General features: G+C 46.7%; 1 protein-coding gene across 1 annotated transcript; it reads right to left on the bottom strand.

Annotated features, from left to right (window-relative positions):
• Nucleotides 1-3,906: 3,906 nt before the first annotated feature.
• On the bottom strand, nt 3,907-14,633 carry EAF1 (ELL associated factor 1; the record flags this gene model as incomplete). The annotated part of the gene is made up of 6 exons (XM_079705487.1): nt 3,907-4,107; nt 6,934-7,167; nt 8,823-9,013; nt 10,660-10,796; nt 12,609-12,703; nt 14,531-14,633. The coding sequence occupies 6 exons, from the start codon at nt 14,631-14,633 to the stop codon at nt 4,061-4,063; spliced, it is 807 nt and encodes a 268-aa protein (XP_079561613.1). The 3' UTR covers nt 3,907-4,060.
• Between the last annotated feature and the right edge of the window lie 1,051 nt (nt 14,634-15,684).

Consider the following 15,684-nt stretch of genomic DNA (forward strand, 5'->3'; position numbering starts at 1 on the left):
CAGCCACGTCCAGCCTAAATTGCAGAATAAACGCTTATTATGTTAAGCTTCGAGCTTTGGGATGGTTTGTTACACACTGTTGTGGTGGCAATAGTTACCTGAGGATCAATAGTCCCTTAGGTGATGGACATGCACCACCGCTTCCCCACTGAGAGTCCTGGCTCAAGTCTCCCATTTCCACCGGGAGACATGGGAGCCGGGTGTAGCATAAGCAGCAGAGGATTCCTGGCCTAGTTCTCTGAACGCATAATTGTCTTCAATCCAAATCTACGGAGCACCCAATAGGTCAAAGACGCCACAGAAAATTTAAAAGGAACGTGGTCACTTCCCACGTAGGGATTTACAGCTATCCGGGCGCCAAGACCACAAGATAGGCGTGGGCATCGCTGTATCCAAGGTGCGGAGGGCAAGCAGGAGGCAGGACCATTTCCAGACTGTGAGTGTCGACTGGGGGTCAGAGGTGTACACGTGTCCTTCTGTGCAGCGCGGCATTCCAGGTGGAAGGCCTCCAGTGAGCTAAAATGACTAGGATACACGTCTAGGGATACAGTTTAACCCCTGCATGGTTCCCAGACCCAAAGCTAAAAGCCTGCCTTTCCAGACCCAGTAAAATGGCCTCAGATGCCATGTGGCTTGCTGAAGCCGCCCTTTAATTTTGAACTTCACACCTTTTAAAACTAAAGTGTACATCCTAACGATCATAAACACCAAATTAAAAGGGAATCAATTTAGGTAATTAGGCTTAAGCACAAAGGATTCTTAAAAGAACCCTACATTTTTCACTGATTCCTAGATTGATTTCTAGTAAGAAAATAAAACCCACCAAGACATGAAGTGTATTGCTGACCTTAATTTTTTACTTAAATATAGTGATCTTTTAAGAGAATAAACCAAAAACACTTTACAGCAAATACTTTACATAAATATAAACGTGCATGTCTACCTCATAATTAAGCAAAATAAACTTTCAGGCACAAGATTTTAATAATCATTTAAGAATGAGACAATGAACCCAAGACAAAGATAACAGGAGCAACAAAAAGACATTTCATAACGCTTCAATTTGTCTTGTCATCCAGCCTACTGGTTAAGGCCTGAGTTTCGTGAATCCTACCTTCCTCGCCAACTGGAAATATTCAATTTGGCTGTACCCAATGTATATCCACATAACAGACGGTTACTCTCTCAAAATAATGTAATAAATACATCACACGCACACACACACCGCACACACACCCTACTTAACCAGCCTCTCAAATAGGGAAGTAATAAGGATTTTGGAATTTTCAAGTTTTCCCACCACTGAAGCACATACATATTAACACCACACATAGAAAAATATGACTCTGCTACAGAAATGAGTGGCATCATGAGAACCTCTAGCTTGTTAAGTTTCCCCAAATCATGTCTTTACTGTGGCTTGCTTGCCATGGCTCCTCAGGTGCTTCGGACTTAAGTCTTCACACCTCGCCGCTCGAACCACAGCGCGGCAGACGTTACACAGAACAAAGAAAAGGCAATTTTAACAATTCAGTTAGAGACTTCAAAACCATGAAAATCAGCATGGACAGCTTCCAGCTGTCTCCAAACACCTGGAACGTTTCCTCTACGTCTGCCCTCTGTGCTCCACTGGCTGGTTCTCTGCCCCCTTCCCACCAGGCTGTGAGCATCTACAGGTCTGTTCCTGGGCACCCTCCAGGGAACAGAGATGACCACGACGGTGCCTGCTTTGAAGGAGTTCGCACCAACCAGAGCTCGAGCAAGAGGAAGGTCCGTGTGTGCACACAGTACTCCAGCTGGTGAAACCAACAGAGGAGGAGTCCATGAAGGGGGCACCCACAGAGACCCCTGAGTGGGGCTGGGGGAGGGGAGAGTGTGACAAGGCACGGAGGCAGGAAGAACAAGTCCAGTTTGGCTGGCAGGAGGGCACTCGTGAGAAGTAGTTTACGCAGGCCAGATTCTTCATTTCCAAAAAGAAAAGATTCCTTACTCTGCTGGGTAAAGCTGGAGGGCTTGGGGAAGGAACCGCCAACAGCTTTTGTGCAGAGAACAAAACGGGAGCTGTGCTAGCAGATGTTACAACCGTGCAGGGCCAGGCAGGACAGATGACGGGGAGAGGGTCTGAGCTCAGAGAGCCTAACTCACCAAGCCCACTGCCACCTGCAAGCACTTCCTATAGAAACAAACATCTTGACCCAACTGGCCCCAAACCACAGTTCTGTCTACATATATCAAGACTCTGGGAGGGAAAAAAAAAAAGAAAGACAGAGGCTTAAATAGATATTTATAGTTCAAGTTCCTGGAACCTGCCCCAGCTTGAGCAAGTTAAGAGCAGTGAAACAATTCTCACATCCAGTAACAATTCAAGTCTCCCAACCATGATCTTTGGCTTCCCTGAGCTTTCATTACCAAGGAATTAAAATGCAATGATCAGTTCATTATCAGTAAGTTCCTACCTGCCATGAAATCCACTGAAGTCTCATAACGGGCTGAGAACCCAGCACAGGGCACTGGCGTGGACCCCTGAGTGGCACGTGGCAGAGTGGCGTGAGCGTGCTGCTGGCCCCCCTTCTCCAGCTCACTGGGGTCACTGTGTGGGTCAAACAGGTGACTCTGCAAGGCTCAACTCTAAGCCCCCACCATGGATCATCTAATTTCTTTCTAGGTCCAGACTGCTTCCCTCCACTAGCTGGGGAGGGAGAGGCCACCTCGAGGAAGAAAAATCACTCTTAATGTTCTTTATACCACTGAACCAAAGGAGACAGAAATTTCTCAGGACACAGTCATTCAAATTACAGAAATGGGCTACTCCATACTAATTATGGGACGGCTTATCACACATTTGCTGCATACAGAACATTTACTAGTCACCAGTTTCCTGCAACAACAGATTCATCTGGAAACTGCACACTGCAGAAGGCAACCTTGTGACTTTCTTCTAGTTGCATATAAAAAATACACATCAGTTTAGGGGTCAGGCACAAACAGTGGTACAAAAGCATGAACAGAAAAACCTTATCAAAACATGTGCTCCTTTCACACTGCACGACTCCTATCCAGATTCTGGTCTGGAAACCGGTGGCCAGATCATTTGCTCAAAGAGGCTTCTTTACCTCACCTCTCTTCCACTCCTAGTCCCCCACTGAAACCTACTGAGAGAAACACACTCATTATGGATCCACATGGAACTAAAAGTCTCATATTTAATCAAGTCACATGCATCAGCACAGCGGCTGCTGGTTTAATCTGCTCCCCCAGCCTCATGTACTTAGGGACTGTTTGGATCTAAGCTGGAGCTAGAAGTAGCCAACACTTCTTCCTTTTGGAATCCAATAAAAGCTCCAATGCACAACTGTTAAGTAGAACCTCTGGTTCTAGTAAGTGAGATTCAGGGGCTGGAGCGGTTGGAAAAGCCTGGACTGGGGGCAAGACACTGGTCCTAAACCAGCACTGCGCAGACGAGGGGCTGAGCCAGCAGAGCTCTGAGGTCCCCCCAGCTGACCCTCTTGGACTCCATCCTGAAGTCCGTTTCTACACAGGCTTCTCAGGCTGGGTCAGACAGAACTTCCTCACCACTTTGTGTCAATAATTGAAAGTGGTTTAAACATGCGTCTATCCTGCAGTTTGAGGTTTCCCTCTCTGCCCACCCCTCAAAGACTGTGTTTCATTTCACTGGTGCAGACCATTTGGCCAAGCTGGTGGCTGCTGAGGTTTACAACTGGATCACTGGCTAGGTGAAGAAATGGCCTTTGAGTAACCTAAACCAGGGCACGTTTGTCTGTTTTTCGTTAACAGTGTTAACCAAATAAGAGATATAAATTCTGTTAGTTCTGCTATAGATCTACTTAAAACTTTGAAACGTGACATTGTTCAAAAATAACACGAGAAAATCACCCATCACCGCTATGTTAAAGATATGCACATCTGAGCGCTCCAGAGCCTCCAACTCCCCCTACAGTTCCTGATCCCCGCATTTTCCTCTCAGCGTGGACTCCACGCTAAAGCAGCCCAGTCTCGCAGCAGATCTGTGCACAAAAAGTTGATTTCGAAAGATCCGGCTCTAGTCATCACTGTCACTGCCAGACTCACTCAACTGCAAGTCATTTCCTATAAAGAGAAAACAAAATCAAACCCAAAGTACACAATTTAAAAATGACTTCCCCACGGTTCTCTGGTTGACTGCCTGGGCTCTCACACTACAGTAAAACCAGGCCAGTTCCATTTAATTAGGGAGGAAAACGGATGTGGCTCAGTGACAGAACTGGTACAGTCAACGTTTTAAAAGAATTTGCCATTTTTGGTATCTGCAAAGCACAGCAATACTGCTCTCTGGGATAAAACAGGGGAGGGATAGGCTAGACATACATGTGTCAATAAATGACAAAAAATATTTATAAATAACTGACTCACTGTCTAGTAGAATTGTTCATATTAAGTTGCTTTATAAAAGTGAAAATTTGGGCTTCCTGTTAAGGAGGCTGAATACTACTTATACTGTGCATACCAGTCATATACTAATCCAGTACCCCCCCGACCCCTCTGGCCAGAATCTTCACGTTACCTTACACCACAAATCTGAACTAGTGAACTCTGTAAAGCCTCGAAGTTTTGTCCAGTGTGCGACATTTAGATTTTAGGAGTGAAGAATGTAAGTTTTCCCATCTAATATAATAAGAATAACAGACTCCAGTTGATACCACTTGGAAAAGAAAAAAAGTGAATTTCTGTATTTCTGGATTACTAATCTCTAGGCCACCTCTCCTCAAAGTTTGTTCTGAGAACCCTGGGGTCCCTGAGACCCTTTCAGAAGGATTCGACCTGAAGGCCTCTCTTTTCTAACTACATATCTATGTGATGCCACATTTTCTTCATATACTTCAACCTAAACAACTTATGGCAACAGATTGAATGCAGAAGCAGATGTAAGAATCCAGCTTTGTACTAAGCCAGATGTTAAAGAGATTGGCAAAATTTTAAAGCAATGTTACTCCTCATATTAAATATTTTTTTATTTCGAAAATTTATTTTTCATAAAAATGTTATTTTTGTTAACAGGTGATGGTTTACTGTTGTTCTTTTAGACGAATTACTATTTTAAGTATTTCTCAGTTTTAATTTCTAATATGGTAAATATTGATAGATATAAGCTACACACACAAAAGCTCTCTGGGGTCCTCAATAAGTTTTACAACATAAAGAGGTCTGAGACCAAAAAAGGTGACATCTGCTGTTCTAGACGTGGGGAAGGCGACGGGATCAACACCAGCTGACAACCTCCAATCAGCAGAGCTAAGTGCCATCACTTACAAAGAAGGTGACATGCACATAAACAGGTCAGTGTAATGGAGCTGAAAACCCAGTTCTGAAATTTCTTACACAATCAATTTGACCCAGGTTCAAACTGATCCATTTGTTTTTCTGGCGGGCGGGGGGGAAGATATAATACACATTACCATTCAGAAAAACAGTATTATGTTACTCTGTATGTTTTCACATTAGGGTTTACCAAATTTGCGCTATTTACTGTGATTTTAGGGTTTATAAATTGGTTCCAGTTGACGATCCTGGTTTAAATAACTCCAGTACTTTACTGTATATGAGGTATGCAAAGATTAAGGTCTTGCCATGGAAGAGCCATGGGCCAGGAGGACTTGGAGCCATGAAGAGCTAACAGAAGTTTAAGGCGCTGATAGGTAGGTAAGATGCACTGAGCCGTTTTTGGCTCTCTTCTTCTAAGGAATAGTTTAGCACTGACTGGGCAAAATGAAGAGCTGAGTTATAACCACAGTAGCTGTCTGGTCGTTCTCCACTGTGAATTCCAAACTCGCAGCGTGAAACTTACTATCCCAAGCCAACTGAGAAGAGCATCAAGTACACCCTGCTCTCCAGAAGCTGGGCCTATGTTAACAGGATAGCAGATAACAGCCTTAACTGATGTCACAACAGTGTTGAACTCACTCAGATAGTAGAGCAAGGCCCAGCACAGTGGTTCTCCACTGGCACCTATTCTAACGCCACAGGGGCACGTGGCAATGCCGGGAGACATTCTGGGCTGACACACTGGGGGAAAGCGGGAGGTGCTCCGGCACCTAAGTGGGTAGAGGCCAGGGATGCTCTTCACCATCCTACAAGGCTGGGGCCGGGCCTCACATCAGGGGTTTACGTGATGTCTACAGTGTGGAGCTGAGAGTGACTCCTGCCTGGCCCGCAGGAGCAGGGTTACCTAGGCTAGCTTCCCGTCACTGCCTCCTGACCTTCCAGCCTCCTCACAGGAAGTCAGACTGGAAAAGAACATCCAACTCCAGGGAGTCGGGAGAGAGGAGGGCACAGAGGCCCTGCACTCTCCCCACCTCCAAGACAAAGACATTTGTGTTTGTTCTCCCCTGCTTTGCTTTACCAACTGCACTGAAAGCCACCAGACGCTATAATGTCCCTTCCTTCCCTCCTGCGAAGGCTAGCTGGCCGCCAAACACCTTCTAAGGGCACAGGTTCCCAACTCTGTGGGCTGTGGGATACCACATTCTGATGGCACTGGGCTCTCAGGACTGTACAGAACCTGGAGGTGGGGGACTGGGTGGGGTCAGGCGGCACCCCTAAAGCCTGGTATATGCAAAAGTACAGAGCCCTGCGGCTCACGTTTCAGCACTCTCCAGAATTCACAAAACCTAATTTGTGCCAATAAGGAAAAGAAAAGAGATGGAACAGATTTCTAGTTTTGTTGCTTTTTCTTTTCTTTTTTTTTTTTTTTACTGTTTGGTAACTTACTCCTTTCTGCTTCAAATTGCCTTTGTCAGGACCCTTTCTTATGCCTTAAGTACCGTCAGGTTTATAGACTCTGGTGTAAGATGAACAGAAGCTCCAGCTCTGGCCTGACGTTCTCTCTCCCCACCCCCAAGCCCCCGCCGCGGCCCAGAAGCGGGAGCACGCACTTACTGAGGGTGCACATGAGCTGGCTGCTTCCCTGCGGCCGGCCGGTTCCGTTGGCGACGGCCGGCCTGCTGTTGTAGGGCTGCTGGTGCGGCGGCTGCGGAGGGGACGCGGGGCCGCCGTCCTCGCCTCCGCTGCTGGAGCTGTCGTCGTCGCTTCCCGACGAGCTCTCGGAGTCCGAGGAGCTGCTCGCACTGCTGCTGCTCATCTGCTCGATGACGTCCACCTCGGCCCTCAGCTCTGGAATAAATGACGGGACGGGGTCAGCGCGTCAAGCCTCTGTAAACAGTAATCTGGCAAAACCAAGAGTGACGAGGAATAACTGAAAATGAACTCCTGCTTCCTGAGTCCTTAAAAACAAACAAAATGACCCAAAGCAAAACCAACAAACAGAAACATCTAACACGTCTCCAGAGAGACAATGGAAACATTTAATTCACCCAAAATAACCAAAAAGCAGACTGCTCCAGGATAATGGTTCTTCTGAGAAATGAATTAAGTCTATTTTGCCTTTATCTACTTTAAAAAAAAAGAATTATGAATTATGGGATTAAACACCAAATAAGAGGAGAGCAACGTTCTGCTCATGGGCTGAGAAATACCTGACCAGGAACCGGAAGGTCTGAGCACTTGCTTTGGATCCACCTCTAACCAGCAGGGAGACCCAGGTGGAAGGCAATGAATTTTCCAAGATTCTCTGGAAAAAGGAAGGGCCACAGCAGACAGCCTCTGGGGGCCTTTCCAGCGTTCACGTTCCACAGGTAAACAAGGCTCGCAGGGGGAGCCGTGGTGGCTGAAGAAAGATGGCGGGACGACACCCCTCCTCTGTGCTTTACACATTTGACTTACGGCCATGCCTTCAGGTACCGCAATGTTAATGTAAAGCAGGGAAGGAAACACATGTTCTACCTGACCATTTTAATGTGAGTGAGTACATTAACGATTCACCATAGGCTACATCAAGGAAGATGCCAGATTTTCCTGTCCAAACCTACTATGAGGCCTTAAATGACTATGGTTCCTTTAAGCATAACTGGTAACAACAACCACTCATGGTCCAATTCCTGTTCGACTAAAGTGAAAACTTCCATAGACAGCATTCCAATATCCATGAGAAAAAAAAAAAAATCCAGAGGCTTAAGAACTGTGTACCATGCAGAGAGTGATCTCGTTTGTGAAAAGACAGTATGTCCACAGGGTGGAAAGGGCAAACTTCCCAAGGGCAACTTTTTTATCTTTTCCTGTTTACTACTGTTATGGGTTTAACTTTGTTTCATAGAACTTCACAAATACGAAATATAACACTTACTTGCATAACTTCCCAAGTGTCTGGACAACTAAAACCATCCACTGTGTGGGGGAGAGAACCAAGGTGACTGCCTCTGTCTTGGTTTTACCTCGGAGAGCCTGACCAGACCTCTAAGTCCTTCTAGGCCAGCGTCCCCAGTGTCCCAGGCGCTATCATATTTACGCACTTTTGTTAATACAAAGCAGTGGTCGTGGAATTTAACCTAGACACTATACTAACACTGGCACACTTGGTTTTTACCCCCAGTACCTTGTAATTCTCTTCTTTCAAAGCCTTAAAAGGTGTGCTGTACGGACCTTTAGATGGCAGGCAGGCTTGTTTAAACCTCAGGCCTCTAAGCAGAAAGCTGCAAAGACAGCCACAGCTCAGGTCACTGTCCCGGACTCTCCCTTGTCAAACGAGCCAAGCGGTAAACCTCGCCTCCCCGCCCCGCCCCACCCCGTCACCTGTGGAACGGCAGGCCCTGCGGAAACTGTTACGATGGCGGAGAATGCCCATGCCGCCGTGTACATGGCCTCGTGATCTCCACGACAACATCAATACCCTCCTCCAAGTTGCTACCATGGCCCCAGAAAACGCTCTCTACCTCTTTTGATATCATCCAGCTGAGGTTCAGGTGAGGGGTTATCCTTCAAAGGAGAGGTCTTGGGTCCAACCGGAGGCTTTGTTGGAGCTCTGAATGGCACAGGTGGCGGAGGCGGTGGTGGCTGTGATGGCTGTGGGGGACGCGCAGGCTGCTGTTCCATTCGGGCTTGGATTCTACTGCTCCCCTCAGCTCTGAAATGAGATACGGATTTTAAACTGGAGGGGCAAGAACAGTGGTTCTCAGGTTTGCCTCGCTTACCAAGCACCTGGAAGTCTCTGCAGAACCCCAGGATCTTTACAGACAGCTTCCAAATACTGATACTTGTTAATTTTATCACACAAACTACTCATTCTACTGCATTCCAGTTCTGCACCGTGCACCAGAGACACAGAGACGAATAAAACAGACTCGCTGCCCTCACGGAGCTCACATTTTATATCAAGCAGCAGGTAAGACACAGAGGTGGGATACAGTGTGATTACGAGAACCCATTTTAATAACGGAAAATGTAACTATTCACCTTGTGTGCAGTATAAAGTTACAATTACATGTGAGTTATTAAACTAGCTCTTGAAACACTGGCCTGTTAGCACTTTTCCCCATTATCTATACACTGCTTGCTCATTCTGTCACAGGCCAGCTCCTGCTGGCAGGCAGGCAGAGCACTGCACCCCAGACCAAGGAAATGCTACCCATGAACAGTTTCTTTTGTAAATGGACCAGCTCCGCAGTTGTCAGACTTTGGTGTCCACACAGATCACCTGGGGATCTCGTTAAAGTGCAGATTCTGACTTAGTATGTCCTGAAATTCTGCACTTCTAACAAACACCTAAGTGATAAAATACTGCTAGTTGCCAGATGACACTGAGTAGTAAGTCAAACTCCCACAAGCATCAGCTCTCAGAGGCCTAAGAGCAGCACCTGGTTGGTGGAGGTAATCAACACAAACACACTGTGAGTCACAATCTCACTGATCCTCAGTCTCGTCATATGGGTGTGTGTGTGTGTGTGTGGTGTGTGTGTGTGTGTGTGTGTGCAAGGGTAACAACACCACCTTTTCAAAAGTTATTTGTAAAGATTAGCTAATGCACGTAAAACATCTAGCACAGTGCCTGGCACGTGGTAATAAATAAATAAAGTACCCTCAATAAATGGTAGGTACTTTTACTCTTTGTGGAATGAGTAAAGAAAAATGGCTTGAGGAAGCAAAACAGAAAAACATCAAATACTCTCTTTAAAATTTAATTACTCTATTACAATAATTATTGTATCACGATATAAAAATAGAACCACTGGGTTACTTCTATTTACAGGATGAAATTTGACTTTAAAATAAAATCTAATTGGCTTCACATGACACGTGTAATGTCTGTTGAATTAAAAATTAAAGAGAGCTCATTATTCAAAAAAATAGATAAAGCTTTACTTTGGTGTAATAATGATCTCAAATGTACCTTGTAAAAATTTTATGTTTTCACTCTAATGAAGAATATATATTATTAAATTATTCTTTCATAATTTTAAGTGTGTAAATTTAAACCTTATCCCTTTGGTGGAACTATATCAACAATCACGAAATTAATAAAATGGATTTAATCATACAGTACACTCCTTTCTCCAATGTTTTCTCTGTTTCAGGTCTTAAAAGCATTATCTCTCTTTATTGCCTTTGAGGAAAAGATATTTTATTGACTTGTCTGAGAAGAGAGAGGTGGAGCTGCTGAGACTGCCAACAGGACACGAAGCACCCAGGTTCTCACATCCTTATAAAATAACTGAATAGGTAATGTAAATCTATAGAAACGGCACATTGATCCGCATCTGCTTCTTCACATACCTTGTTTTCTTGACCTGGATGCTGCTGCTAAGCTTTTCCAGCACATATTCTCCAGTGTCGTGATTGATGATAAGCACACAGTCCTTCTGGTAAGGCCGCTTGTTCCCCTTGAACACAGTCATCGGTGGTGTGGATCCCTACATGCCACAAAAGTACAAGTCAGACAATCAAACCAAACACACCAGTTATGCATATCAAAACTGAATTTACAGGTGGCTTTACCTCATCACATCTTTTATCAGAGCTACTCAAAAAGGAACAGAATGAACCGATTTGTATTTTAACTCCTACTGGCTTCCCAAGCAAAAATAAAGAGGAAATAACAATACGGCAAGAATCTGTGACTGTGCAACTGGCTCTAAGTAATCAAGAAATAAATATAAAATTTTAAAATTACTGTACATTTTTCCAGGGATTTGGGAAATGTTACAAATAATGGTAAAATGTGAACTGAGAAACATAAATTATGCATTACGTGTCTGACACTGAGAAGAGCTCTCACTATGAGCAGTAAAGCTAGTGAGTGACCTCTGTACTTCCTTGTAATAGGAAAGTCCAGGCTTCCCCCCATGCCAAGTAACCACAGAGCATTCTCCAACGGCAGCTCGTTATTCTGGCTGGTTCACAGTAAGTACATCATTCCACTCACCCACTTAAGCCCTTCAATCACTACCCATCACTCTGAGGCCAAAGAAGAAAATCTTTAAACGAGCCACCTGGCCCTTCCACTGTGCCCGGCTCCACTCGCCGCAGGCTTTGCAGGCTCCAGAGCAGGAGCTGGCCTTCTCTCAGACCCAAGCTCTTTCTTGCAGGGATTTAACAGGGCTTCTGCCTGCAACATCCCACCCTCTCCTTCCCTTTTAATTATTCAACATTCAAATCTGCTCAAAGGTCATTTCCTCAGGGAAGCCTTCCCAGATTTTCCAAAATAAGTGCTACGCTTTCTTATATTTATTTAAATTCCCTAAGGGCAAGAAACGTGCTTGTTTTGTTCAAGACTGTATTCTCAGTACCTAGTAGTGAGCCAGCACCCAGTAGGTGGTCATTAATATTTGCCAAATATAGCGTTTAATCCTCTGTATGGAATCAGAAACTGCTTGGCTGCTTGACTCCTTATTCATACAGTAAAAATTAAGAGTTGGAAGAGACCTTAGGGACCAATGATGTAACCTCTTCATTTTACATTTGGGAAACCAAGGTCCAAAGGGAGATGATGTAACTTGCCTAAGGCAACAAGTAATGAGATAGCAGTTTGAACTAGCAGACAATAAGTTTTCCCCAGCACAAAGCTTCCCAGGTCTCCCTGTCCAGAGCCTTTTCATTCTATCACTGGTTACCGAGAACTGATGTTCCAGGACAGGGCTGGGACATGCACTGACCCATGGTCATTAAGAGTATTTTGTCTGATCCTTTGGGCTTTGTGATCAGAGCGCCGCCTCGGGCAAGGCTTCTCCATTCAGCTTTTAACCGGGTTCCTCAGCCCTAAATGAGCTGAAGGCTCTGCACTTCTGGTTTCTGCCTGAAACCACCAGCCTGCACATCATCCCTTTCCGGACTCACGATGCGTGTCGACCATGCTCCTGCCCTCTGCACTCCTAAGCTGCTGCTTTACTTCCACAGGGCACCTGGGCCTTTCTCTCTGTAGCTGCTGGGGGGAAGCTACGTGTGTCTAAGGGAGGGGCCAGGTGTCCACACAGGAACCTTGTCTACTTTGGGACAAATGGGGGAAAAGGGAGCTTGGGGAAAATGACAAATAATTATTTTTACTCAAGTACCTGGGAAGCATGAATTCTACCCCACCCTACCCCCAAAATTCCTTTTTCCCTTATACTGGCACTTTAGAAATCTAGAAATATTTAAATAGGAGGAAAATCAAATTGCAATAATATAGAATATGAGGATTCACTGTGATTCCACATTAAAAACAACAAAAGTGGGATAAAACCTACAGGGATATGTGGCAGCGTAATTGTGACTTCATCTCCTTTGCCGACCTGAAGCTCTCCTTCACAGGAAGTGTCTATAGATGCCGGCTTAAAGTCATCTAAAGGGAAAGGAAAAAAGCATTTATCCACCAGGTTACTTTTGCTAAGGGTTTGCAGGGCATTCCTATGTAAGAACTGAAATTTTTTATAACTCAAATAAATGGAAAATACACACCATTTAGAATTTTTCAAAAAGCAATTTCATTGTGGACAGCTTCTCATATAGAACAGCAGATAGAATAATACCACGAGCCGTGTGTACCATCACCCAGCTCTGGGACAATCTTGTCTCATCTATACCTCCACATACTTTTCTTCTCATTCTCAGTGGATTATTTTGAAGAAAAAAGGCTAGAATTTACACAACATTTTATTAAGCAAAGATATCCCCTTCCGCCAAATGACAGATGAAAAATTAATGTCTTATTATCCACAATGAGGTGTTTTACTAGGGTTATTAAAAGGATCAAAAGGAACAGAGCATATTTTTAAGATCCTGTGATTGTAAAACCCAATATGAAATATGAAAGGCCATAGCACCATATAAGCTGATTTCATTTTGATAGGAACTGCCACACTCCAGTTCCATAGCTTTAACAAGGATTACTCCTGTAGATGTCTGGAGCAGAAGGTTGAACTGTATTTCCAAAGGTTAATCCTGCCCACGTTTCTGAATTGCAGTTAAAGCACAGCATGAACAGCCAGCCACCTTACTCCCTTTTAACACAAACCTGCCTCAAACGGCAGGCCAGGTGCTTCTGTGAAGTGTCTTATTTACATTCCACATTGCCCTTCACTCTGCTAAAACATCAACTCAGTAAACTGCTCAGGAAATGACGCTCTTATCATATTCCCAATACCCTCCCTCTGAAAGGGCTGACCTGTTGTCAGGAGAAAGCAGAGTAATGGCCTGGCAAGTGACCACAGGAAAACAGAACTGCATTATCTAACACACTCTCTTCCAAGGTGTTGAGTCACGTGTAGGAGGAGCTCCTCTGACAAAAACAAGTCTTAACCAGCACTGGGGCTACCAGGAAGGGAAACCAGGAGCCTGCGAATCACAGCGGGATGCTCAGTCAGCCAATTCTTCACCCAGGACACAGAGTGGAAGGGCCCTCTCTCAATAGAGTCTGTAACCATGGAGAAAAAGGAGGTCCAGCATAATGACTATCTCCACATTCCTTAGGCCTGCTCGCTCCTGCTTCCAGACACAGATCAAGCGCTAACTTATTCCTGGCTCTCAAATCCTAATTTTATTCTTCACCCACAAGGGACTTGGTCCCGAGGAAAAGTTGGGGTAGTCCAGGTGACCTCAAAAGACATCAAAATCACACGAAAAGCTAGCATGGAGACATGGAGGAGGGAGACTGATGAGGCGCAGAGAGGATGTGGATTCTGGGGCTGCAAAGGGGATGAAGCACTGCGTCAGGGAGGGCAGAACCAAAACGGACGAGGGAAGAAAAGTGAGGAAAACAGGGAAGAAGAGAATGGAATAGGAGGGAGTGGACGCGGATCCCGAGGAAACGACAAGCGTTTCCTTGAAGCGTGGAGACCCCCAGTGGGGTCATGGCGGAAAGGGGGCTACAGAGAAGAGCTGGAGCCTGATGTGGTGTCGCAACCTTTCAGAAATAAGAGGGGGAGCGTCAGTGCGCGGGAGGGCTGGACGCGGCAGGAAAAGGGGCCAATGGTCTTCGGAATAAGAGTTTGATACCACGAGGCAGAGAAATAGTGGGAAGGGAGTAAAGTTCTGGTTTGGGAGTGAGCTGGAAAAAACCCGAGGTTCCGGCGGATCCGGGCTGAGAGGAAGGGAGCTGACGCTGGCAGGGCTCCCTGGACACCGGAGGGGCTAAGGGCGGCCAGGGGCGGCCGTGGGGGCGCGGACTCACAGCGGATCGTGTGGAAGGAGGCCCGCGGCCGCTTCTCGAAGCTCTCCCCGAGCCGCAGGCAGTGCTCCTCGCGGTCCAGCAGCGGGTTGGCCGTCCCGTTCATGGCCCCCCCCGGGCCTCGCGCCCGCACCGGTGCACTCCTGGCGCGCCCGCGGCCCGAGCTGCCGGTACCGGCGTCCGGGGGAGCCGCGCTCCCGGGACAGCGCTCCGGGTCGCGCGGGGATCCGAGCCGGAACCCACCCGCGTCCGGAAGCAATTCCTGGCCTCCGCGTCCGGAAGGTGGACGACTCTGAGGAAGCGGGGCTCCGGAACTTCCGGCGCCGAGGAGGGACTTCCGGGCCCGGAGCGGAAATTGCGGGGGCGGTGCCAGGGCAGAAGGACTCCGCCTGAGAAACCCTATTCGAGGCCTTCATGGGCGGTTCTCCAGTCGAAGGGTTTTTCCGCTGTGGCTCCCAAATTTTGCTGCCGAGGCTGGCCTAGCTGAGGGCTCAGCGAGCCCGGCCCCACCCTCCAGGTGAACCTAGGAACTGATGACGGGGTCCCAGCGCGCGAGGGACTAGGTTCACGCCGTCCTCTCAGGCCCTCGCGGCCGGGCGGCCCGGGTTATCCCGTGTATCCTGGGGACCCCACGCCACGCGTCTCTGAGTCTCTTCCTCCCCTTCGCGTGCCGACGGCGACGCGAGGCCCTTAGTCCCTGGGAAGTGACGCCCCCTCTGGTTCATAAGACTCAGAGTCTCAGGCCACCCGGGCTTAGCTCTGTTTTCCCCGAAAAACACTGAGTCTCCGGTCCTTGGAAACGGTGACCCTCCTTCTGTCTGTGAATTGACCACCCGCTTCCAGTTCGTGCAGCCGTTTTGGTTGTTTGTAAGACACCCCTCTCACGGACACCCAACGTTGATGAACCCAAGGTTTCTCAGTCAGTTCTCGGCAGTGACCTTTTTCTAAACCAGAGCGATTTTTTGTATTAGTTAACTTACTCTGGTTTGAATTACAGTTCTGTGCGTGAGAGCCCTCGCCGCTGAATGTCAGCCCTCTGAAGGCAGGGGCTGTGTCTTGGTCATTGTGAACGATTCTGTAGCGGGGCAGGGATTTGTGTAAGGTCAGTACCTAGTAAATGTTTGCTGAGTTGAACTGTTAGGTGAAAGAACTGTTGT

Source organism: Hyperoodon ampullatus (genome assembly GCF_949752795.1).
Source record: "Hyperoodon ampullatus genome assembly, chromosome: 5".
In the NCBI taxonomy this organism is placed as follows: domain Eukaryota; kingdom Metazoa; phylum Chordata; class Mammalia; order Artiodactyla; family Ziphiidae; genus Hyperoodon; species Hyperoodon ampullatus.